Below are 24756 nucleotides of genomic sequence, written 5' to 3'. Positions count from 1 at the left end.
AGAAAGCTACTTGAGCTGTTCATTTTATAGCTTCTGGCATCTCGAAGGTCAACTAGGATGAGCAATGCAAGTTGGGGCCCCAAAGCTTTGGTTTTGGATCCAAACCCTTATCGGGTCTTGTTTGCTGGTGAGGGGAATGGAACAGTAATGGTTGATGTGTTTTGAGGCTCACTGTGGTCGGCGGGGGGGACCCTGCCCCATGCATTCCGCCCATGGTCTCTCATTTAACCCACACTGCAAGTCCTTCAGGCAGGGGCAGTCCTCTCATATTACAGATGAGAAAGACAAGGGTCAGAAGGTTTAAGCAACCAGCCCTTGGCCTCGCAGCAAGTGGCAGCAAGTTCCCCTCCACCATCACCCAAGCCGGCTGCCCCTAGAAACCGGGACCTTGAAACCGTATGATTGCTGAGAACCTGTGTTCTGCTGGGTTCAGCTGCAACACATTAACTCACAGGTGACTGTGGTCGTTCCTGCTCACAGGAAAACCCTTCAGTGCGGCTTTCGCAGTTCCCGACTTGCTCTCTTAGAGGTCCTCAGCGTACTGTGTGTTCTCATTCTATAGATTAGGAAGTTCTGGTAGAGGGTGGGCTTCCTATGAAATGTCGAGGAGATCAGATTAGCCATGGATTAGGGATCCAGACTCACTGCTGTTCAGAGTGCAGTTGTTGGTCAGTTTGCCAGGACACCCGTGTTCTCAATTCCCAAGTTTGGCTTCAGGTGCTTGGGATGGTTAATTTTATGTGTCAATTTGTAAGGCACTTTTGGATGAAATTAACACTGAAATCAGTAAACTTTCAGTGAACAGATTGCCCTCCATAATGGAGGTGGGCCTTGTCCAATCGGTTGACGGCCTGAAAAGCACAAAAAGACCAGTCCCCCCAAGCACACAGGAATTCTGCAGCAAAGTGCCTTCCGGTCTCATCTGCACCATCAGTTCCCCTAGGTCTCTACCTGAGAGCCTTTGAAATGGAGCTGTAGCCGCACCTTCCCCGGCTCTCCAAGCTGTCAGCCCAACCTGGGGATTTCGGACTTGCCAGCCTCCATCATGCAGTGAACCAATTCTTGATAATTAATATTTATATATAATATACATATTATATTTATATATTATATATATAGTGCTCTTGGTTTGGTGTCACTGGAGAATACTAAACAGTGGTCAAATACCTCCCCAGGAATCACAGAATTTCTCCCATGAGAAGGTGGAACTCTCAGCTGAAGAGGAAGGTCTGTACCTCACTCAGTCCTTTCAACCACCAAAGGAGGCAGACCCCTATTTTACAGATGGGGAGACTGAGGCCTAGGAAGGGATGCAGGATGCTCAGAGTCACACAGCAACCTAGCATCTGCAGCAGAATTAAAACCACACCCTTTCCGACTCCAAAGCCCTTCCCATCTCCCTGGTGACTGTCCCACTGCTACACCCCACTTCACACCATCCCCCCACAATCATCAGCTTCTTGGCCTAAGTTCCCCGCCACCATCAAGGACAACATCCTCCCTGGTTTTCCATGCACACCAGCATGTGACCCAAGGCCTCACACATTAATATTACATGCTGGCCGTGATCTAAAACTCGAAGGGCTTTGAATGGCCTGCTAGTCGCCCGCACCGCCCCCAACCCCAGCTCCCGAAGCTAAGGTCCGGGAGCCAGACAACCCTCCTATCACAGCACGGTGCCTGCACAACCCTGAGGCACATGTTCTGTTCCCTGGCGCCTCACAGGCAAGAGGAGGATATCTACACACACCAGGCTTCCCCCCCCTTGCTCTTGCCCTTGAACCTTTCCCACAGCAGACCACACAGCTTGCCTCTCGGAGCTCCATCACCTGCTACCATACGGTTGCCCTGCAATTTAATGGATCTCCTGTTGATAGACACTTAGAGGATCTCCAGTCTTGTTTTCCTTCTCAAAATACTGCAGCCACTCTGTGTGCGCATGTCCTTGTCTATTTATAAGGCACAGTGGATAATACGTTTGTTGCTAATGTACAAAAATGTCACCAAGACGATTTTTTTTTTTTGGCTTAAAAATTTTTGAAAAGAACCTTTTAAGGTTCTTCTTCAAACTCATTATACCTTGACTACGTTTAACCTAAACACCTTTTAAATGTTTAGCTATTTTTAACGTGAAGCTCTCACAGAGGGCTCCTATTCAGTAGAGGACGTGGATTTATAGAACTCTTTGGAACAAGAAAATAGCACATAATTATACAGAAAGTAACCAAGATTAAAAAAATAGATAATATACTACTTCCATAACAATGGGATTAAAAATCTTTCCATTAAAAATACATTCCTTGGGGCGCCTGGGTGGCTCAGTGGGTTAAGCCTCTGCCTTCGGCTCAGGTCATGATCTTAGGGTCCTGGGATCGAGCCCCACATCGGGCTCTCTGCTCAGGAGGGAGCCTGCTTCCCCTCTCTCTCTCTACTTGCCTCTCTATCTACTTGTGATCTCTCTATATATATCAAATAAATTTAAAAAATCTAAAAAATACATTCCTTGGTCAATGTGACAGGGAGTGAAGGGCTAGCAACATCGCCCCCCAGTGGCCTATTTGGGTACTCATTCATTAGGAACCCAAAATTCAGGGAAGCCCAGCTCAAAACCAGGCTGGTAGCCACCGAAGGAGGCTCGCTTGGGGGCGGCTTCAGTAACAGCATCTGCTTGTTTCTTCAAGCTTCAGCCTCCTCTTGAGTAGCTGAACATGTCTTTTCTTTATATAATCAGTAAGTTCGAAGAATTTAACTGCCCTTCCCCATGTGTCTTGCAGATCTCACAGCCCTCTGAGGGGGAGTTCGCAGGCAGACTGCCTGTTGAATCTCTCAGACAGCTTTTAGGGGCGCCTGGGTGGCTCAGTGGGTTAAGCCTCTGCCTTCGGCTCGGGTCAAGATCTCAGGGTCCTGGGATCAAGCCCCACATTGGGCTCTCTGCTCAGCGGGGAGGCTGCTTCCTCCTCTCTCGCTGCCTGCCTCTCTGCATACTTGTGATCTCTCTGTCAGGTAAATAAATAAAATCTTTAAAAAAAAATGCACGTGCCTTGCTGGGTGTCTCCCCACCCACTGGAAGCCGATTCCAGGGTCTAGACAGAGACTAGATTTGAGTGGGTTTTGTTTTGTTTGTAAAGCCCCACAGGTGACCTGGCACAGGGACGGGAAGGAGTGGTGCTCCTTGTACTTGGCGGGGACAGGGACAGAAGAGGCACCTGTGCGGGAAAGAATGTCTAGGGGGACTCGTGACAGCACCGACTTCTCCCAGGCACGCGTTTTTCCAGGGACCTGCCAGGGGCACTGACCCAGAGCGGGGAGACCCCAAGATGTTCCAACATGTTGTTGTTGTAACATGTTGTAACAACAAGATATTGTTACCCTTGAAATGCCTTTCCCAGCTAACGCGCAGCGACAGAAGGAGACATCAAGTCACCTGGGGTATTAAGAAACGAGGCCAGGTTCTCAACCCCACACAACCACTAAGCACCTGTTACCACAGCTTTGAACGGGGCAGTCTCCGAGCTAAAATGCAAGGGAATAAACCAGAATTAATGTAGGGACCCAAGTTAGAGTACTTTGTTCTGCGAGCTGCTCGTTTGTGCTGAGGAAGGCAAGACTTCCGTGCAGAGGCCGAGCTGAAGGAAATGCCTTCTGCGGCCACCAACTCTAACAACTCAGAGGTCGAAACCTGCCAGGATTTGCTTAAAAGCAGGGCGTGGAAGACAAAGCTGTGTGATGATGCCTCTGGCTTTGAGCTGAAGGGAGAGACGGAGTTACAACTGAGGAAGGTTTCGTGGCCACTGGAACGTGGCAGGCGCCTTCCCTACCCTGATGACGACGGGGCAGTGGTCCCCATGGACCAGAGCTGGGCCACCCGAGCCATGTCCCCATTGCTCAGGAGGAGCCTGCGTGCGGGGGAGCCCGAAACACCCAACCTGTCCCTGAGATGAGGTGATCTTGCTCCTGGGAGAGCTGGAACACCTGACCCGCTTGCTGCTCCCCCCTCGGAGGAGCGGATCCTGCTGCACATGGCAAGGCCCCCACACCCAGCCCTCCCGACGCTTGCCTCTCCCTCTTCCCATAGTCTAACACGGACTTACCTGTGTTTTTTGTTTTGTTTTTAAAGATTTTATTTATCTGACAGACAGAGATCACAAGTAGGCAGAGAGGCAGACAGAGAGAGAGGGGGAAGCAGGCTCCCCGCTGAGCAGAGAGCCCGATGCGAGGCTCAATCCCAGGACCCTGAGATCATGACCTGAGCCGAAAGCAGAGGCTTTAACCCACTGAGCCACCCAGGTGCCCCTGGACTTACCTGTTTTATTGCTGGTCTCCAGCCAGAACGTAAGCTTCAGGAAGAGGGTTCTCTCTTGTTCCCTAATGTGTGCTCTGGTACCCGGGTGTTTGATAAACATTTCTTGAATGAATGGACAGACAGAGACATGGAGCCTCATGTTTCTTTCTTCACCCGCTCCCGCCCCAATTTACTGAGCCACTCTCCTCTAGGACAAGCCACCAGCGGCTGAAACCAGTGTCCAGGGCCACTCCGGCCAAGCCTGCTCGGAGAACTGGGACCACCCCCCCCCCGGAGCGGGTGGGGCTGTGTGGCTGGGAGAGCCTTCGAGGGGACAGCGGGGATAGTGACCGCTGGCAGCCCCGAGAGGTCGTGTGGGAGTATAGGGACCTGTTCTAGGGTGACAGAGGGAACTTGCAGGCTCTCAAGACCCAGGTGTGAAGGGTTGGGCTGGTCGTCGTCTCCCCACTTCCAGAGCCGAGGACTCGGGACCTACTTGCTAAAGTGGACACTGACAGCTGTTTTGCTCAGGAGGGACCTCAGCACCGTGAACACGCAGGTGGGAGTGCTCCCAGCAAGGGACGAAAATGAGTAAGGGGACTGGATGGGACAACCGCTCTGCCCCTGGTGACAGCGCTTTGTCTCTCCGCTGTGGCGCCCGTGCCCTGGTGGACGCCCCAGTGGATGCCCCGGTTGAGGCGGCTCCTGACACGAGGGTGTGGGCTGGGTCGCCGCTGTGGGCCACGAGGAACAGGCACCCCGTTGGGGGGCAGACCCCCTGCTGGGAAGCCGTGCTCACGGTGACATTGTGTGAAGGGACCCCGCCAGACCCTCCCCCCGGGCTCCTGTTGCAGAAGGGTCCCCAGTAAATGCTCGGCTGGAAGCAGACCGTTTTAGCTCAGGACACGGAGCCAACATCGTCTGGGCTTTTACTGATGATTCTGGAACTTATACTAAGTGACAGCTGACAGACTAGTTCTGCCCAGACACGCACGCTTCAGGCTGAAGATGCCCTTGCCCCGCCATGGTTGCTGCACAAGAGACAGACGTGGAGCCAAGTCCGGAGCGTGGCCAGGAAAGCAGGCTCACGCTCCGAGAACACGGGACCCACGATCACGCCTCTGCCCACGGATTGGTGACCACAGAACACCCCTCACTCCGGCCGCAGGAAAGGTAGCATCTTTCTTCTCTGAAGAGCCGAGGGCATCTCCCACCCATGAACGTCTCGGGCTACCGATCAGCGAGGACGCAGAGAAAAAGCGAGAGAAAGCTGTCGGTGGAAATGGTTTAACCAGAAGAGACCAGACCCGGGGAGAGCTTTTCCCTTAGGATTTCCCAGTCTTGGCTGCGGCCCCGAATGACCTGGAGCTTTCGAGACCGCTGACAGTGCCCCCGTCCCGTTAGGCCACCCTCGGTGCAGGGAGTACCCAGGCGTCAATACTCTGCTCAATTCTTTGGGCAATTTCAGCACGCAGCAGAGGTGGGGAATCACTGGCGAGAACAGAGACGGAGAACAGAGACCGCCTGAATGTGTCCCGCGCCCGTGTGATCACAGCTTAGAATCCGTGGGCAGCTTGAACCTCCCAGTTCTTCTACATAGAACCACCTTCCAGCTCCCTACATGGTCCTTCTCCCTTGTGAGCTATTTCCCCTTCTGAAAGGGAGGCAAGCTCTTTCTCTGGTCAACTAGGTTATGGATTAAGCACCAAATGGATCCTTTTTCCTATTCTTTCCTTCGCTGCTACTGAGCTGAGTTCAAAGGGGCCACGTGGATCCTCTCCTCAGCCACTTCCCGTCAGACCTGACCTGGCTGCTCCCCGCGAGCTCTCCCAGACTGGAAAGGAATCTGGGGTGGGGAAGCCCCACCTGCACGACTCACAGTGGTCCTTCTGCCAAAATGACGGTCTTTTCGCGATTTTGACCATGAGATGCGTCGGCAGCGCCTCCTGCGCGCCCCCCCAGCCCTGCGCGCCCCCTCCAGCCCACAACCCTGGTTTACTCCTCGCAGAAAGGGAGAACACGCCCTCGGCCCCCAGGTGGGGAAAGCAAAGGCAGAGGCATAAATCGCTAAGTTCTTTTACTCTGAAAACCAATGTGAAAAGTTAATCTATTTGGATACCAAGCTGTGGCTAAAGTGAAATCTCAATTCTCTCCCTAAGGGGGAAAAAGGCAAGGAAATAAATATGCTTGAACAGCAACCAGGTTCCTTCTGATGCTCACGGAGTCCCATCTCTGACCCGGTTTCCCTACTTTATTCTCACTTCCTAACTTTCCAGAACAAGTCTACCTTGAGAGTCAGCAAGCAAACTAGCAAACTCACTCCTAAAAATCGACTACGCAGGTCAGTTCGAAGGAATAAACCTTCTCAAACACCTTTCTCCTCTTCCTCATTCCAGCGTCAGGAGGAGTCCGCCAGCGTCGCGTCTCAACTTTCACATATTTTCAAGGGAGGATTCACGGTTTCACACTAGATAACGCGGAACAGTTCCAGCTTCAGAAACTCATCAAAAAGAGGATCTTGTCTATTAAAATGTTCCCAACGCCGAGGTCAAAATGTATCTTGAATATAAGAGCAAACGCAGTTCTGCAGGAAAACTGGTCCATGTACCTTCTGTTACACAAGTCAATTCCCAGGTGTCCGTCAGGCTCCGCCTAATGCCGCTGGTCTCTGGTGTTTCCAGCCCAGCCACCCGCGCCGTGCACACGGGGACCCCTGGCCCTGGCAGGCCTCAAGCACCAGGCAGGTCTCATCAAGGGTCCAGACCTTGGGGACTTCCTTCGTGCTCACCAAGTCGAGGCCGCTTGAGCTCCGGAGGGCTGCCCTGAGGGTCTCCGGGCATCTCTGGAACGTTAACAAACAGGTTGACAGGTAAGTGAACACTTGTTTAAGATGAAGGGCTGGTGTCGACAGAGCCCCTGGGTGGCGCAGTCGGTCAAGTGTCTGACTCGTGGTTTCAGTTCAGGCTGTGAGCCCCGGGTCCTGAGATCGAGCCCCGCGTCCAGTGCGGGGTCTGCTTTAGAGTCCCTCTCCCTCTGCCCCTCCCCACACGCTCACGCTCTCTCTCTCAAATAACTAAATCTTAGGGGAAAAAAAGTGATGTTTACAAAATAAATTTTGTGCCCAGATAAGAACTGAACTGCCTGGCAAAGGCTTATATGGATGTAAGAGAAGGATCCAGTGGTTCTCAGTGGGGGGGCCATCTCGGCTCTCAGGGAACAGCAAGCAGTGTCTGGTGACCTTTGAGAATGTCCCAAGTTGGTGGGGGCTGGGGGGGGCGGGGTACAGGCATCCAGGGGTGCCGCCAGCCTACAGTCAGAGGACGACCCCACAACAAAGAATTCTCCAGCCCAGCAGGTTAGCGCCCCCCAAACCCGCCATCTACCCATTTCCCGGGAGCAGCTGTGCAGGAAGGGAGCGCCCTGCTGAGTGTGACGAGGAGGCCAGGGCGTCTGAACGACGGGTCTGGTAAGAGGCATCCCCGCTTTCTCAGAACGGACTGAAACTACGTGGTTCATTTCCAAGAAAACAAAAGAAGGTATTCTATTTTTAATTATATTAAACCAGTCACAGTCACACTCACCTGACTGAATTTCTTCTGTGGAAGGGCTGGAAATTACACTGGCCGGTGCAGAATGCAGTGGAGTATCTGTCTTTAAGGGTATTAAGTTTATCCTCCTTGATTAAAAAAACAGTAAAGGGATACACGGCTCATTAGTGTCCTAGGAATCATCTGTAACAACAAATTTCAAAACTACCTGAAGGAAACATTTAAAATTTCCAGCTGACCGGATGACACAAGGCACTAAAAGCTGACGTGCCCACGTATTGAGTAACTAAGGACTGTGTTCAGTTACTAAGTTCGATCATCACATTTACAACAGTCCAACCTTAACTGTCATCTAAAAGTCTCAGAACCTGTGATTTTGTCCCTCTCCCGTGGTATGATGAACATCCATGGGTGCCATGTACGGAAGGCCAGCAGACATGGTTTCTACTACAGCAAGTTCCAAAACCTGGGCGGTGGGCTGCAGCCAAGTCGGCCCATGTGTCGCGCTCCGGGCTCTGGGCGCCCCCCCACAGGTGGGGATGGGGACAGGACAGAAGTCTGGAAGCAGGGGAGTGGCACTCAGGTCGGTTCCGAAGTCTGTCTGGCCGCACAGGAATCCCTTACAGGATGTCCCCAGTTCAAGGTTGGGGCCTTCCGGTTTCTATTTTGTTTCTCGACGGCAATGACAAGTTCTTCTCCCACCAGAAGCTTTTTTTTTTTTTTTTTAATTTATTTACAGACAGAGATCACAAGTAGGCAGAGAGGCAGGCGGAGTGTGGGGAGTTGGGGGGGGGAAGCAGGCTCCCCACTGAGCAGAGAGCCCGATGTGGGGCTCTATCTCAGGACCCCGAGATCATGACCTGAGCCAAAGGCAGGGGCTTTAACCCACTGAGCCACCCAGATGCCCCTCCCGCCAAAAGCTCTTACCGGGGTGTTGTCTTGCTCCAGGCCTGCAGCGTGTTCACAGTGACCCTCCGGGATGGGGGCGCTCTCGGGTTTTGAGTGCTGGAATGCAAGGCCTTCTTCTCCTCCGAAGGCGCCGCCGGGGCTGGCGATGGCCTCGTCTGAGGTGGGGGTGTGCCCGGACTGCTGGGGTCTTGGATTCGGCCAGTGGGGGTCCCGTCGGCCAGCCTGGGTCCTGGCGAAGACCCCAGGCTTTTCGATTTCTTTGCTGTGTCAGGAGTTCTCACGCTTAGAACCGGCTTCTCTTTCAAAGGTACTCCAAGTTCATCCTTCTCAAACGTCACGAACGAGCAGTAGCCGTCCGTGGAGGAGATGGCCAGGAAAGCCCCGTCACTGGACCTTGGTTGCCCGAACAGGAGAAAAGGTCAGAAACTGTATCAAAGTCCAGGCGCCCCTCTTAAGGCTCTGTTTAATCACTGGAAAGTGCAAGTTCAAGGACTCACAGGCTTCGTGTGAAAGGAGAAGGGTTTGTGTGCGCCTCACGCCCCCCCTTTCCCCCACGCCCCAGCTCAACTTTCTCAGGTACCACGACATCTCAGGACTGTCACCAAAATCACCCAAAGGAAGGTGCAGGGACCTTTCTCCACCCCCACCCAAGAAGGAAAAGAAGGAAAAAGGTTATAAAGAGCGAGAAGGAGATGGTGGAGGGCAGGCCCGGCGGAGCTGGGCACGAGCAGGTGGTGGGGGTAAACCAGGGAACCTGGGGGCGCAGAGGACCTCAGCAGAAGGCGGAGTGACACCACGGATAACCACAGTTCTGGGGGACAGAAGCTCGTGGGTGCGGGCTTCCTGCCAGGGGGGCCTGGCAAGTCCCCAACAACCAGGGACCCCACAGGGCCTCCCCTCAGTTTGAGAATTAGAGGAATCCCCAAGGCATGGGAATGGCTTCATTCAGATGTTACTGTTACGCTAGGAAATGGTATTATAGTAAAGCAGAAATGGCTTTCCTTTTAATGTTAATTCCTGTAAAAAGGTATTGATAGGGGCGCCTGGGTGCTTAGTCAGTTAAGTGTCTGACTCTTGGTTCCAGCTCAGGGCATGATCTCAGGGTCCTGGGATCGCGCCCCATATTGGGCTCTGTGCTCAGCTGGGAGCCTGCTGGAGATTCTCTCTCTTTCCCCTCTGCTTGTGTGTGCACACAATCTCTCCCTCAGATCTTAATTTTTATTTTTCTTTTAAAGATGTTATTTAAGAGAGAGAGACAGAGCAAGCAGGGGGAGCAGCAGAGGGAGAGGGAGAAGCAGACTCCTCCCCACTGAGCCAGGAATTGGGACTCAATCCCAGGACCCGAGATCATGACCTGAGCCAAAGGCAGATGCTCAACTATCTGAGCCACCCAGGCGCCCTTCAAATAAATAAATCTTAAAAAGAAGAAATTGGTAAATATGGGCCCAAAAAGCCAGCTCTAGTGCTGAAATGCTCCCGACCCCAGGGTCCACTCCAGGGCACCACACTGCACACCTCCTCCCTGCCGGCCACTCACCAGGACACGTCGCTCAGGGTGTGATAATGTATGTTAGACACGTAGCCGAACGGGAAGGGCTGCTGGGTGTCGTACAAGAGCACCGAGTCCTCGGAAGCCACAGCGAACACCAAGCGATAAGGCAGGCGCACCAGCTCCACACCTGGCTCCTGCGAGGGTCCGTCTGCTGAGGGGTGGGGGGGTTGGGGAGACAAAGGACAGGAAACAAGGAGCAAATGCAAACGAATTCCTCCAAAGCCCTCTCTCCAGAGACATAAACAGCATCATTTCCCTGAAGGCCAGGTCTGAGGAGAACCACACAGGAACCGGCGAGGACGCCGTGTCCTGACCCGAGAGTCGGGGGCCCCAAAGGAGGTTCAAAAGGCCAGGACCAGACGTGGGAATGAACCAGGGCAGGCTGAGGGGCCGTTTTCGGAGAAGGAAAAATAAGGGTCACCAAGAAACATTCTGTGAAGTGACACTTTAACGGCCCTTCAGTTCGTTACACGCATTCACATCAAGGATTAAGGAGTTAAAAACCGGCGCTTCTGGCCGGGGGGGGAACAGGGACCTGATTTACTCTCCCTCTGGAGCAACCAGCACCAGGCAGAACATAACACATGACAGCCTTCCAGACCTTGACCGCCAGGCACTGAAGGACACCGATCCCTGAGGGACGGGAAGGGAAGAGGAAGGCCTACATCTGCCTCAGTTTACCACCTGGAGCTTCTGGTCCCAGAAAAGGCAGAGAGAAGCCCGCAGCAGCCAGCCTGAGCCGACAGGTGGGAGCTAGGAGCAGGAGGCCTGGGTGGCTGGAGCTCACAGGGAACTTTCCTGTCTCCAGCTGAACACGGATGGGTGGGAGCATGTGAGGAAACCACCCCAGGACCAAGCAAGAACCACAGGAAAGCCATTCCCAGAGCTCCCTCCAGCCAGGGCGGAAAACCTAGCTCATGGGGCTCCGGTGAGCACACGTCAGGCCAGTCACAGGGCAATTAGCTGTAGAACAAAGGCCGCTGGGGTCTGGTCTAACGAAGAGAAGTAGCTCAGTGTTTCCGAGTAACCTCACCGCATCCCAGGATAAAGCTCAAGAATATTTGTAAAAATATATCCGGCATCCACGAAGGTACAGTTCACAATGTCTGGCGTCTAACAGAGAATTACCAGGCCCGCAAAGAAGAAACTATGACCCATAACGAAGGGGGAAATCAAAGCCGATCCTCTGTGCGCAAAGACACTGAGAGTCACTGCAGACACCGTATTCTGCGTGTTCGAGAACAAGAGGAAAGACGGAGCATGCTAAGTCGAGACGTGGGATTTGTAACACAGAAGACGGTGCCGCCGAGAGGGAGAAAAACAGGCAGCCTGACCCCCAGGAAGCTGGGGGTGACGTCAAGTGACCTAATGCACGTGTAGGTGGAGCCCGGTGGACAGGACAGGGCAGGACAGAAAAACATGGTCGAAATTCCTCAAACTTGGTGAAAACTATAAACCCACAGATCTAAGAGCTCAAGGAACCCCCCGCACGAGAAACCTGCGGATAACCACACCAAGGTCCATCGTGATCTGACTGGTTAAAGCCACGGACAAGATTTCTATGTGTACGTGGAGGGAAAAAAAAACTAAAAACCCAAAACTCCAGTTCAAACATAATTTCACTGCATAGGAAATGGATGAACAACATTCGACTGCTTCAGCAGAAAAATACGGGTAGGGGCTCCTGGGTGGCTCAGTGGGTTAAGGCCTCTGCCTTTCGCTCGGGTCATGATCCCAGGGTCCTGGGATCGAGCCCCGCGTCGGGCTCTCTGCTTGGCAGGGAGCCTGCTTCCTCCTCTCTCTCCCTCTGCCTGCCTCTCTCCCTACTTGTGGTCTCTATCTGTCAAATAAATAAATAAAATCTTTAAAAAAAAAAAATTTCTTTGTAAAAAAAAAAAAAAAAATGGGTACTTTTCTTCCTTTAAAGTTTAAGGGAAGAAAGTGTATTCAGGACGATGCAAAAAATGGACACACATTCTGAGAACACTGGGCTTTGCTCCAGCTCTCCTGAGTAACCAAATTGAACCAAACCCACGTACGTTTCCCCACAAGATAAAGCCAAATCACGGGGCACCTGGGTGGCTCAGTCATTAAACGTCTGCCTTCAGCTCAGGTCATGATCCCGGGGTCCTGGGATCAAGCCCTGCATGGGGCTCTGTGCTCAGTGGGAAGCCTGCTTCTCCCTCTCCCACTCCCCCTGCTTGTGTTCCTTCTCTGTGTCTCTCGCTGTCAAATAAATAAATAAAATCTTTAAGAAAAAAAAAAATCACGACCCATAACACTACCGCTGTGCCTCTAGCATACCTTGTTCCACCACGGGCCTCAGCTCAAAGTAGACGGGACAGCAGCGGACAGCAAGCGTCGCTTTGCCAGGACACGGAAGATGAGCGATAGGCCTAGAAGATGGGTCATGACCTTTTTAGAAAGGGCACGGTTACTCACCAAGAGCAAAAAGAAAGGGTCAACATGTCAACGATTTCTTCAACTGCATACCTTTTAAGATTTTTCCTGGAGAAAACATAAGTCGTATTTGTTACGTTTTCGCCAGATTCCACACATCCAGCTGGGGAAGCAGGGAGAGGGAGAAGAGGGAAGGTTTTATTAGACTGAAGCAGAGAAACTCAGGAGCGTCCATCCCTGGCTTGTGAAATATTTTCCCCAGCTAAGCTGTCTGCCCCGGACAATGTTTCTGTGACTGAGGACAAATACGAACAGTCCCAGTCTGGGCTCGGTGCTCACTCCAGGCTCTACCCGCCTGTCCCCTCCCCTGAGCGGCCCACCCAGCCAGGGAGACCGGCCACTTCTTCCCAGAGAAGCAATCCCTCGAGATCCCCCCAGCTCTGTCCCCAGGTTAGATCCTAGTGGCCTGTGTTTGCTCTTTGCACCTCCCACCTGCGGGAGCTGCCAGGGGATCCAGGCCTCTGCTACAGCCTCGGCCCCCTGCAGCAGCTGACCTTGCTCTGGGGACAGCCCACGCTGGAGCTCTTCCACACGCACCCCAGGATGTCCTTAAGACAAGGCTGGCCCCAGGCAGGGCAGGACCGCTGACCACAGCCGCCCTTGGACACCTCTTTCTTGATACCCACACACGAGACATCTCCCCTGCGACCACTCCATCCCCACCGGTGCGGGCAGAGGCCCTGTCCGCACTGGTTCCGCCCTCCCCCGCCCAGCCCATCTGAACAAGCCCCGGAGCGTTTCTGCCTTTCCTCCACGCTCGCGCAACCACGACCGACCATCAGTTGCGACTCAACTATCTTTCTCTGCCCCCGGTGGGGTTTTCAGTGCAGCTCACAGAATCGGGGGCTTGTCTACTCCTCTCCTGCCGCTGCTCTGCTCCGCCGACCACTCGCCAACACTAACCTGGGTCATGCACCTTTTTACTAGCTGCCTAATATTCACGGCGGTGAGAACACCGTTATTCATTCACCCGTCTTGTTAACAGGACTGTTGGTCCAGAGATAGAAACAACAGACATGGTCAAAAACAGACTCTGTCACACTGGGTTTCATCTCTTACAGACTGAGGCTAAGACGAGGGGCAGATGCGCTGACGAGGACACGCATGTGACGGTGACCAGACTGTTTCCAGGAAGGGCTGTGACCATTCACAGTCCCACCAGCAATACCCACGTTCTGCTTGCCCATCAGCAGCAGGTATTTTCACTTTTTTCTAGTCTGGAAATAACAGAGATGCCTAGTCGTGTGGCACTTTCATTTCTGTTTCTCTGTCACTGAGCGTCCGAACCTTTTCCTGTGTGTGCTGAACACATTAATCTGCCTTTTTGTATCTTTCACTCATTTTTTTACTTTTGAGTTTTTCTTTTTTCTCAATTTGAAAGAGACACTGTATGTGATGTACACAACCTCTCTCTTTCCTGACTGTAAACAGAATTTTCCAGTTCTGTTATTTGTCGACTGATTTGCTTACAGGGTCTTTGCCGTACAAAGGTTCCGCAGTCAAATGCCATCGAAATCGTCCCTATTCCTAGGATGTTCTCCTACATGTTCCCCTTTTATTTGTTTTATTTTTTTAAAAGATTTTATTTATTTATTTCGTAGAGAGAGACACAGCGAGAGAGGGAACACAAGCAGGGGGAGTGGGAGAGGGAGAAGCAGGCTCCCCGTTGAGCAGGGAGCCTGATGCGGGACTCAATCCCAGGACCCCAGGATCATGACCTGAGCCAAAGGCAGAGGCTTAACCCACTGAGCCCCACAGGCGCCTCTCACCTTTTATATTTAAGTACTAAATTCACCTGGAATTTATTTTTTATATGTAAGTTAAGGGTCCGGTATCATTTTCTTCCAGACACCTGGACACTCTAGCTCCATTCACTCAATAATTCATTCTTCCCATTGAAATACCACTGAATACCAAGTCAGATATTATATTCCCTTTGATCTCAGGACTTATTTCTGGGCTTTCTGTTCTGGTCCACTCCTCTGTTTACTTCTATGCTAAGAACCATGTTGATTTGATGATAGTAGTGCGACTTTAGTCAGGCAAACACCTGCTCAAGTATTATTATTTTTCATACTTTTAAAACTATTCTTGGGGCACCTGCGTGGCTTAGTCGGTTAAGCATCCACTCTTGACTTTGGTTCAGGTGACGATCTCAGGATCATGACATTGAGTCCTGTGACAGGCTCCATACTCAAGGCAGAGTCTGCTTGGGATTCTCTCTCTCCCTCTGCCCTTTCCCCCACTCACGCTCTCTGAATGGCTAAATAAAATCTTTAAAAACAAACAAACCAAAAGCTTGTGAAACCCACCTGGTGTGAGGAGCAAAGATCCATCAGGAGTAAAACTCAGTCGACGAAAGAATGACTTCATGCTGTCATCATGAAACATCCGGTAACTTCTTGCCTGTGGCACACAAGTTTAAACAGTAATCCAAGTCTTTACATTCACAAGAAAGGCTTACTGGTTGGTTTTCTAAAATTTTACGTAGTATCATTTATTAGTCACATAATAACAGATGAAATATACTACAAATCAAATTACCACTCAAGACTACAAGAGTAGGGGCCCCTGGGTGGCTCAGTCAGTTAAGTGCCCAACTCTTGATTTCAGCTCAGGTCATGGTCTCAGGGGCCTAGGATCGAGTCCCGCATCAGGCTTCACAGTGTACAGCAAGTCTACTTGAGATTCTCTCCCTCTGCCCCTCACCTGCAATCTCTCTCTCTAAAATAAATAAATCTTAAAAAGTAAAAAAAACAAACTGCAAGGGTTTTGTGAAGACTAACCACGCATTTGCATTAAGGAGAGCTGTGTGTGTTGGGGCGCCTGGGTGGCTCAGCCGGTTAAGCATCTGCCTTCAGCTCAGGTCATGATCTCGGAGTCCTGGGATCAAATCCTGCGTGGGGCTCTCTGCTCAGCAGGGAGCCTACTTTCCCCCTCTGTCTGCCCCTCCCCCCTCAAATAAATAAAATCTTAAAAAAAAAAAAAGGAAAGCTGTGTGCGTACACGGGTCTACGTGTGTGCGCATGCACGGCTCTACAATTGTTGTTTTTAAAAGTCTCTGTGAGAACACAGCACACGGTCAGCAGTGGTTTGGAGAATGAGACGGGGGAGGGAGGAATGCAAGACGACAAACAGGGGCCCTCTGTTGTCTGTGTGTGCCCACTCAGAATTTCCAACTTAATGAACGCTTCGTATGGAGACAATCGCCGACCGCTATGCTGGTAACCTATCTTTCCAAACGTGTCTTGAACACTTGTGGGTCGGTTTTTGCTTGGACTCACTGACGCTTGATAAACACTAAGCATTTAGGTCTCCAGGACCCAAAGACCCAGCATGTCCCTCCTCACTATAGGGGACCTCTCCTGTGTCACCAGTCATGGTCCATCCGGCCTTAGTCGGCTGTCTGAGGACAGGATTCGTACCACGTCCCTGTTCTGTTCCAGTGACCGACCTGCTCCCTTTTGCCTTAAGTGCCTGCGTCTGTAGTCTTATTCCTCCAGGACCACTGGCCGCGTCTCCACTGTCCCCCAGCAATATTCTCTCCATACCGGCCAGGATGGCATACGGCCTCCTGGACAGCCAGACACTTGATGCACCTGCCTTCCTGTTGCACAGTGCCCAGATCTCCCAGGTCAAGGGTTCTTGACCCTCACTACACCTCAGGATCCCAGAGGGGCCCTGCCAACCTCAAGCCAAGCAAATCACATCTGTGGGGAGGGGGACGGGCACCCATATTTCCTAATGCTTCCAGGTGACTCCACACTGAGCCAGGGTTGAACACCTCTGTCCACCATCAGCAGCTTCCCCCGGCCCCTGGATGTTCCCAGTGCCACGCAGACCAGCCCAATGGCCTAACTGAGCCTTGACCGGATCCGAGAAAGTACAAGGTAGTTCAAGCGTCAGGGGCCCGAGACCAGCGGTTTAGCCGTAAGACGTGGAGGAACCCGGGACTCCCCCACCTCAACTGAAGCCCCATCAGGTAGGACGAACAGCTCGTACCTCGCCTTCCGGCCCTATTCCAGACAGCATTTTGGAGACATTAAAAGCCACACGTTTCTTCTGGGTGCTGTATACCCTCAGGATCCTAAAGAAGGAAGAAGATTCTGACTGATCTCTTCTCGCGAAGGAAGTGTTTCGCACAGAAGCAATATCCAGTGTCAAAACTGAAGAGCAGTTAAACAAAGTCAGTCAGTGTGCTGGTCGCCACACTGTCACCCATTAACTCACTGTGGCGGAAGCCAAGCCCCCGAGGCCGGTCACTAATGCAACCAGGAACTAGGTCATAACTTCTTTTATCAAATGTTTCGACTTGGTCAAGTAAGACGTACTTTAGGCCTGGCCCCTTCAGGCTTCGGACACTCGGCCAGTAGTGATTTGTGGGACTACAGTGACATTTGTTTCAAACGGTCCTGCCCTCAGGGATTTCCACAAGTAAGGAAAACACCAGCATATAAATTTGGTTGTGGCTAATCCATATTATTCCCATAATCAGATCATTACATTCCTGATTGCCTGAATAAAACACCAAATCAGAAAATAAATGCACGTACAATTTAAAAGCGTTTCCTTTTCATAGCCTCTCCTAGCTCTTCTACATTGCTGGGCCGTCTGGAATCGAAGGTGTTATGATTCAAAGTAGTTGGATACCTGTACCCCTGGGGCTAATAATACATTATATGTTAATTAAAAAATTAAAAAAAATTTTAAGTAAAATAAATAAAAGTAGTTGGATAAATACTCAAAAAGGCTATTTTGACCAAGGAGTACATATATCCAGCACCTCTGATGTTCTTTGTTCCAAGAATACAACTAAATGCAGGACACCAGTAAACACAGCAACAAAACCTCCTTTCAAAAAAGACAAAATGTTCTACGTTTACATTAATTTAAGTGGAGTCATTGAAATCACTGCAGTAAACTATAATCAAAAAATGAAATAAGGGTGTCTGGCTGGCTCAGTCGGTGGAGCACATGACTTGATCTTGGGGACTGTGAGTTTGAGACCTGTGGTGGGTGTAGAGATTACTTAAAATCTTAAAAAAGGAAAAGAAGAAACACTGAACCCATCATTGGGTGCCCCTTCTTGCTTAAATCATATTTATATAAAATACTTTTTCTTTAAAAGTTGCCCATGAAATTCAAATGTAATTCAAAGCTCTCTATGCATTCATTCACCCATTCGATAAAGAGTTACTAAGCACTACGTATAAGGCACTGACCCTCATTAGTTTCCAATGTTTTGTTATGGTTTAAGAATAACATTAAAACCAAATGCTTTGTAAGAAATCAAGAACACGGATGGATGGATGGCCAGATGGACAGGCAGATGGATGAACCAAACCTTGACTTTGCTTTATCATTGAGTAAGCGGGGATGAAACACTGCGGAAAATTGAAGTCAACAAAGAAGACAACTTGCCAAACATGGACGTACCTGTCACAGCTCAGGGTAGCAACATACTGACCCAAGGGGTCCCAGGTTACTCCTTGGACGTAACTTTTATGTTCATTAAAGATGGAGATCTTTTGTCCTGCGCATAAAGCACACAACAGCATTATGGAAACCTACTTGCGCACAAGCGGCGTCAACTACGGTTTAAGCATGATGCCCTTCATCCCACTCCGTCATCCCACGGGTGGTTCCGGAGGACCTCCACACCCCGCGCTGTGTCGGCTCTGGGGAGACAAAGAGGACCTCACACAGCCCACACTCCCAAGCAGCCCGCAGCTTCAGGGGAGAGACACACCCACTGAGGGGCCGCATGGGACACGGAGGGGCCGCAGCTAGGGCAGCAGCGAGGGTCAAGAAGGGGACGAGCCAAGTTCAGCTCTCCAGGTCGGGCACGACGAGGGGGGGTTCCTGAAGGAGCAGCTACTGTGAGCACAGCCACGGCGGGAGGGGAGGGCGGCTTAGGCACACGGAGCTATTAATACGTAAGGGAAAATGCTAGAGGGTCATGTCCATGGCCAAAATGGCAGGACGGGAGGACAGGAGGTATGTGACTGCAACCCTTGTGGACAAGGAAAGAAAAGGTTCTGGGAATTCAAGGTGCAGCCGAGAGCAACACTTGGCTGGGAAGTAACGTGCACGAAGAAGACGAAACCGAGGTTCACAGAGAACACAGGCCGTACCCTAGTTAGGAGGTGAAAGCAGGCCAGGCCGGAGGCGAGGGCCCGAGCCAAAAGCAGGGATGGAAAAGGGACTCTGTGGAACAGAGTAAACCAGCAGTGCGCAGAGGCTACCTGGATAAAAGGAGGAGGAAGGCACAAACCCTGGCCATTCAAAGCAAAAACAAACAAACAAAAAAACCCCAAAACCCTCCTCTCTGAAAAGGAGTCTACGCTCGCTCAGCCGTCTACATCTGGCTTCTGCTTCCCCGACCCCCCGGCCCCCTGACCCAGCCGATGTCCGGGAAACGCAGCGAGTGTGCTTCAGCCTAACTCCCCCCACGCCAAGCCGTCCTGCAAGTCTTCCGGGGAGTCTGTGACATGAAGGTGGCCCGGGGCTGGGTGAGAGCATCAACTCAGACACCAGAGAATCTTTTTAACCCACGGTTGAGCCGTTAGGTCGGTATGTGAGTGTGGGGGTTTCTGAAGAGGGACTCTGTAAGCAACGTGCCCCGGGGCCCGAGTGGCTCCCCGCAAGGCCCCTGTACTTGCTGCTCCCACGCGCTGTAGCGCCATCCCCGAAGGGATGCCCATGCCCCCCTCGCCTGCTTGTGCTCCTGGGGCTCAGGACAGCTTTCCTGGCACTATGGCTACTGACGTCACACCCGCTGTGTATCTGACACCCCACCAGAGTGCAGCCACTGTCTTGTAGGAAGTAATGACCTGGCCACGTCCAAGGTCATTACAAGTGGCTTCAGGGGGCTGCTGGGTGGACTGTCCACACAGACGCTGAAATTATCTGCATCAATGGCCTGATGTGGGGAAGAGAAGACCACCCATGTTGCCGAGGTCGGGGACTGAGTAAGAACGTGACAGAGGTGGGGCAAGATAGAGGGGTCTGGCTGGATGGCAGGACCTACAACAAACGGACTTTCTCAGAGAGGATAATCCAGAGGCGCAGGGGGATGCCTTCTCCAGCCTGACTCCCTCCCAGTGCTCTCAGGCTGCGGGAGCACCGGCCGGAGCATAGTAAGAGGCTTCGAGGAAACATCAAGTTTGAGTAACCGTATGCAGAAGGCAAAAACGGTCATGTGTTAGGCACTAACTGGCTTCTGGCAACTCACTTTTGGCCATTCTTCTACCTTCTCACACGTCTACCATCTCCCCGACTAGAGAACAGGTTCCGTAAATGAGCGAGGCGTCCTGGGCTGTCCTCGCTCTCAAACAGACACCTGGTCCTACTTTTCCCAACATGGCGCCTTCAGTGCCCATCAATGGCAGTGACAGGCCACACTGCCCAAGACCCTGAGTTCCAACAAGGTGAGCCCTGCCCCCAACATGTCCACATCCCCATGCATGTGGGACGGACTTCGCTCTGGCACCACGGCCAGGCCTCCTACACTTGGACTGGGACCCTGAAACTAAGTTGGGTCCACGACGCAGGCGCCCACCGCTGGTGAGCCAGACTCCCATTTTAGTTCACTCAGAAACTCTTCTCATGCCTTTAAGATAAAGCAGGTTATGGGCACCGGGGTGGCTCAGTCGGTTAAGCGTCTGCCTTGGGCTCAGGTCTCAATCCCAGGGTCCTAGGATCGAGCCCTACACTGGACTCCCAGCTCAGCAGGGAGTCTGCCTCTCCGTCTCCCTCTGCTCCCCATGCCCTCTCTCTCTCAAATAAAGAAAATCTTTAAAAAATAATAATAATAAAAATAGATAAAGCAGATTAGACCTTGTAGCCACTTACGAGATTCCTTCCCCCTGACAATAACAGAAACGCGTCAGCTACCTTTACCGACGTCCCATATGATGGCCGTGTTATCCACAGAGGCAGAAGCCATCAAATTCCCATCGGCTGCCCAGCAGATATCGTACACATCTTCTAAGTGGCCCCTGGAGTCCAAAGAGGAAAAGGAAGGGAGAAGGCAACTCTCAATGAGAGAAAGGCCATCAAAAATTTACAGGCAGGGGCGCCTGGGTGGCTCAGTGGTTTAAGCCGCTGCCTTCGGCTCAGGTCATGATCTCAGGGTCCTGGGATCGAGTCCCACATCGGGCTCTCTGCTCAGCAGGGAGCCTGCTTCCCTCTCACTCTCTCTGACTACCTCTCTGCCTACTTATGATCTCTCTCTGTCAAATAAATAAATAAAATCTTAAAAAAAAAAAAAAAAAAAAAAAATTTACAGGCACATTCGGAGACCATGCACTAGGATTTTAGAAGTTTCCACTGGGACTAGATCAGCTGCAGCTAGGGTCTGCTGCCTTCAGGGGTAGTTACAGTTTTGTAACTGGTTCAGTCTGACTAATGAATACTTTATAGCAGAAATAAAGCCCATGTGGGGGGGCCTGAGTGACCCAGTCAGTGAAGCGTCCAACTCTTGGTTTGGGCTCAGGTCACGATCTCGGGGTTGTGAGATGGGGCCCCGCGCTGGCTCCATGGCCGTTGTGGAGCCTGCTTGAAATTCTCTTCCTCTGCCCTCTCCCCGCCAACCCTCTCGTAAGAAAGAAAGATCCATTTTAATCATGTTTCTAAGACAAAATGCAGGACACCTGACGGCTCAGTAAAGCAGCAACTCTTGATCTCAGAGTTGTGAGTTCAGGCCCCATGACGGGCACAGAGCCCACTTAAGAAAAAAAAAATTTTTAATTAAAAAAAAAAAAAAATGCATGTGAGCTGAATGCATTCAGAGCAGTTGGGTAAACCACTCCTGTGGCCCCCCCGGTTACCGCAGGGTTTTCACGACAGTCCAGTTCTCCTTATTCAGCTGAGCCTCGTCCTCATCCTGAAAGGCGAGCTGCTCGGGCTCCTTGTTGTCATTGACCTTCCACAGCAGAATGACCGCATCTGTGCAACAAGCGATTCATGTAAGACAAGCCATGCTTCGGGCACGCTCCTTCATTTCTGGGCTTTCAGGACATTAAACCTTATTTACGCTGTTCGATAGATACTACGGTCACCGCGAGCGCCTTCTAAGAATCTGGACAGGAAAAACAGGTTTGCCTTCTGATCTAAAACTCCAGAATCAAACTCCTACCGGGTCAGAGCTATCTAATGTCATGTGCAACAGAAGGGTCCCCAGGCCAGGAAAACACTGCAAAGCAGCCGACTAGGTTAACAGATCCGAAGGCACTGACTACGAATGGCCGAATAAGGAAAAACAAAGAACCACCAAGCGAGGATCGGCAAATTGCTCCCAGCTGTGTAAGCTTCAGTGGACTTAGCATCCTGACTCCTCAGTTACCTCACCTGCAAAATGGGGTAACAGCATACCTACCTCCTAGGGCTGTCTCGGGGATTAAATGAGTTAACACGCAGGAAGCACTTAGAACACAATGCCTAGCCCGCGGTGACCAGCGCATGCGTTAGCTACTCATACGGACACATCAGATACCTCAGCCTGAGGTCATCCATTGTCTGGGTGCTCTAACTCCCTGAGCTGGGACCCCAACTCACCCCACAAGGCTGAGCACCGCCCGGCTTCCCTCTGAGTGCCAGTCACTGAGCCGGCAGTATGGGCACAAGTGAGGAATTCTGGGAGCCGGGTGGCGAGATCAGCCTTGACATTGGCAGGAGGACACTCTCCACTGCTAACAGCAGGTTTCTGGGCCTCCAAGGCCAAAGGACTGGGCAAAACAAGGGCTGCCCTGTGCAACCTCTCAGCAGACAGCCTGCCAGCCCCCCGCAGTGGCGCTCCCTACTTTCCACCTTTCCCTCTGTGCACACACGCCCTGCACATCAGGGCAGTGAACTTCACCGGATCTCTTTCCTCCTTCCGCAAATAAAACCTGCAATGGGTTTTATTTTCTAGTAACTGCTAGACTCTTCTGGTGTCAAAGCATGGTAAAAAGATTTACCTTTTTAGTAGTAGTTTTATGCCATTTAAGCACAAGCAGAAAATAGGAATCCATCTACTCTCATCAAGCAAACATAATTTAGAGGGCCATTCAGACAATACTCCCCCAACTGAATTAGTTAATTATGAGATGTGGGAAAGACTGTGATCACTTGGATACTAAACCAGCAAGCACACAAGGCCAGCACAGCTGCACTGGAACACTGGGGAAAGGGTAAGCGCCTTCCTTCTTGTCTCCACCAACGGAACGCGGTGGGGGGGGGGGGGGTCGCTGGGGGGAGGGCTGCATTTACAACCAATTTTTCTCAGGTTAAGCTTGCTATCCCCCAGCCCCTCACGCTCCTCAGAATGTTATTTTCTAAACTATCTAAATGACAGATTGAGAGGGCAAGTGACCTCTAAAATAGAAAAGCATACCTAGCTCAGAGCTCACTAACACGAGACACAAAGGTATCTGGTTTCTAAGGAATTTTGAAGGATAATGCTCTTACTCACCATCTCCTCCTGATGCTAAAATCTCCCCATTTGGAGAAAAACGCACGACATTGACCGCTTTGGTATGGCGAGCAAGGTTGGACAAAAATTCAACAATGGCCTTTCCATCGGGTCCTTTCTCCACCTTCCAGATCTGATGGTAACCAATACATTTGTTCAGAGAAACATACAAACGAGCACCTACCATACTGTGCTTACTAAACACAAGACTAGGCTAATGATCAGGAAGAAAACGGTTTTTCTCTTGATACATCAAATGAACTTCTTTCTGAAACAAACTAACAGTCCCATTGCCGCTGGCCCTCCCTCCTACCTCTTTCTAGGGCAAACTGTTCCCCAACAGAAACTGGCTTATTTTAAAATAATGAGCATGGAGCCTATCAATGTAGGAAACACTCCCCAGGAGCAAAGCTTTCTTTTACTTTCCTGGTTCAGTCAAGGCCCTGAGAAGCTCGCTCTCGGGGCTAGATGACCCAACAGTCTGAGTGTGCAGACACTCGTCTTCCAGGAAAGAATGCAGAAGGCGGCCTCAGCTGCACTTCTCGGCGCCCCCGCCCCATTTACCCTGACGGCGGTGTCCACGCCGGCGGACGCCAGTCTGTGGATCCTGCCGGCCGCGCCGGGCTGGAAGTCCAGGCTGTACACCGGCTCCTTGTTGTGCCAGGCTATTTCGCAAGTAATGACTTTCATCCTACCGAGTCTTGAAGAAGCAAAACAAATTCCTCCGGCGCCGCTCTTTTCCCAAAGACAGAGGAAAGCTGAAAATCGTTGGCAAGGAACTGAGTATCAGAGCAGGAAAGGTGTCCTGAACGCTCATTAGGAGCCAGGAACCCTGCTCCTCAAAGATGCACGCTGTACCGGGAAAGGATGTCAATGCTGACCTCTCTCGAAACACCCTGCAGGTGCCCCTAAAATGCTTCACTGAGCCGAGGCCGCTGGGCTTCTTTCGCTGCTGAGTCCGGAAAAGCAAAATGGAACACCCAAGCAGAGGAAATCAAGGGCCTGGGCCCTGCTGCGCGACCGCCCCCGCTTAGTGGGGGTTGGGGACGCTCCCGGAGGGCCAGGGGCCGGGGTAGCTCGGGAGAGGGGCTGTCCGGGGCAAGGGGCCGCCCGGGGGGAGGCCGCCTGGGGGAGGGGACCTACTGGGGAAAGGGGGCCGCGGGGGGATACCCACCTCCCAGAGGCGGGGCCACAGGAGGACGGGGTCGCCCGAAGGAAGGAACCAAGGCCAGGGGGCCAGAGGGGACCTGCCCCCGTTCCCAGGCCGCAAGGGACGGGGGCGCTCGGCCGGGAAGCCGAAACCAGGCCTGGCCGGGAGGAGGCCGCACGGGGTCGGGGCGGGGACCGGCCGTCCGAATGCAAGCCATTTCGGGGCTATGCCGGGACCCCGCGGCCCGCCCTCAGCGAGATCCTCCAGCCCCCGTCCCGTCCCGCAGGGAGACCGTGGGGACGCGGGAGCCAGCGCCCGGAAAGCAGTACCTGCAGGCACACGGTCAGTCCACTGAACCTCCAGCTCCCGCCACCGCTTGCGCTTCTTCCCGCGCGCCGCAGG

General features: G+C 52.0%; 1 protein-coding gene across 4 annotated transcripts; it reads right to left on the bottom strand.

Moving 5' to 3' along the window:
- Nucleotides 1-6363: 6363 nt before the first annotated feature.
- On the bottom strand, nucleotides 6364-24756 carry CHAF1B (chromatin assembly factor 1 subunit B). 4 transcript variants are annotated; one of them, XM_046001444.1, is made up of 14 exons: nucleotides 24684-24756; nucleotides 23769-23962; nucleotides 23205-23337; nucleotides 21583-21700; nucleotides 20648-20751; nucleotides 18188-18284; nucleotides 16754-16838; nucleotides 15064-15157; nucleotides 12785-12854; nucleotides 12596-12687; nucleotides 10277-10442; nucleotides 8758-9132; nucleotides 7864-7958; nucleotides 6364-7124 (listed from the first exon to the last, which is right to left on the bottom strand). In XM_046001444.1, exons 2-14 carry the CDS (start codon nucleotides 23892-23894, stop codon nucleotides 7033-7035), a joined length of 1647 nt encoding a protein of 548 aa, XP_045857400.1. In that variant the 5' UTR covers nucleotides 23895-23962; nucleotides 24684-24756; the 3' UTR covers nucleotides 6364-7032. The 4 variants fall into 4 exon arrangements, with proteins under 4 accessions (XP_045857400.1, XP_045857397.1, XP_045857398.1 ...); XM_046001441.1 differs by lacking the exon at nucleotides 24684-24756 and adding an exon at nucleotides 24379-24674; XM_046001442.1 differs by lacking the exon at nucleotides 24684-24756 and adding an exon at nucleotides 24379-24674 and having other exon boundaries at nucleotides 10277-10439.

This window comes from Meles meles, chromosome 4 (assembly GCF_922984935.1).
Source record: "Meles meles chromosome 4, mMelMel3.1 paternal haplotype, whole genome shotgun sequence".
Taxonomy (NCBI): Eukaryota; Metazoa; Chordata; class Mammalia; order Carnivora; family Mustelidae; genus Meles; species Meles meles.
Note: the sequence above shows the minus strand (reverse complement) of the source record. Positions and strands in the feature narration are given on the sequence as shown.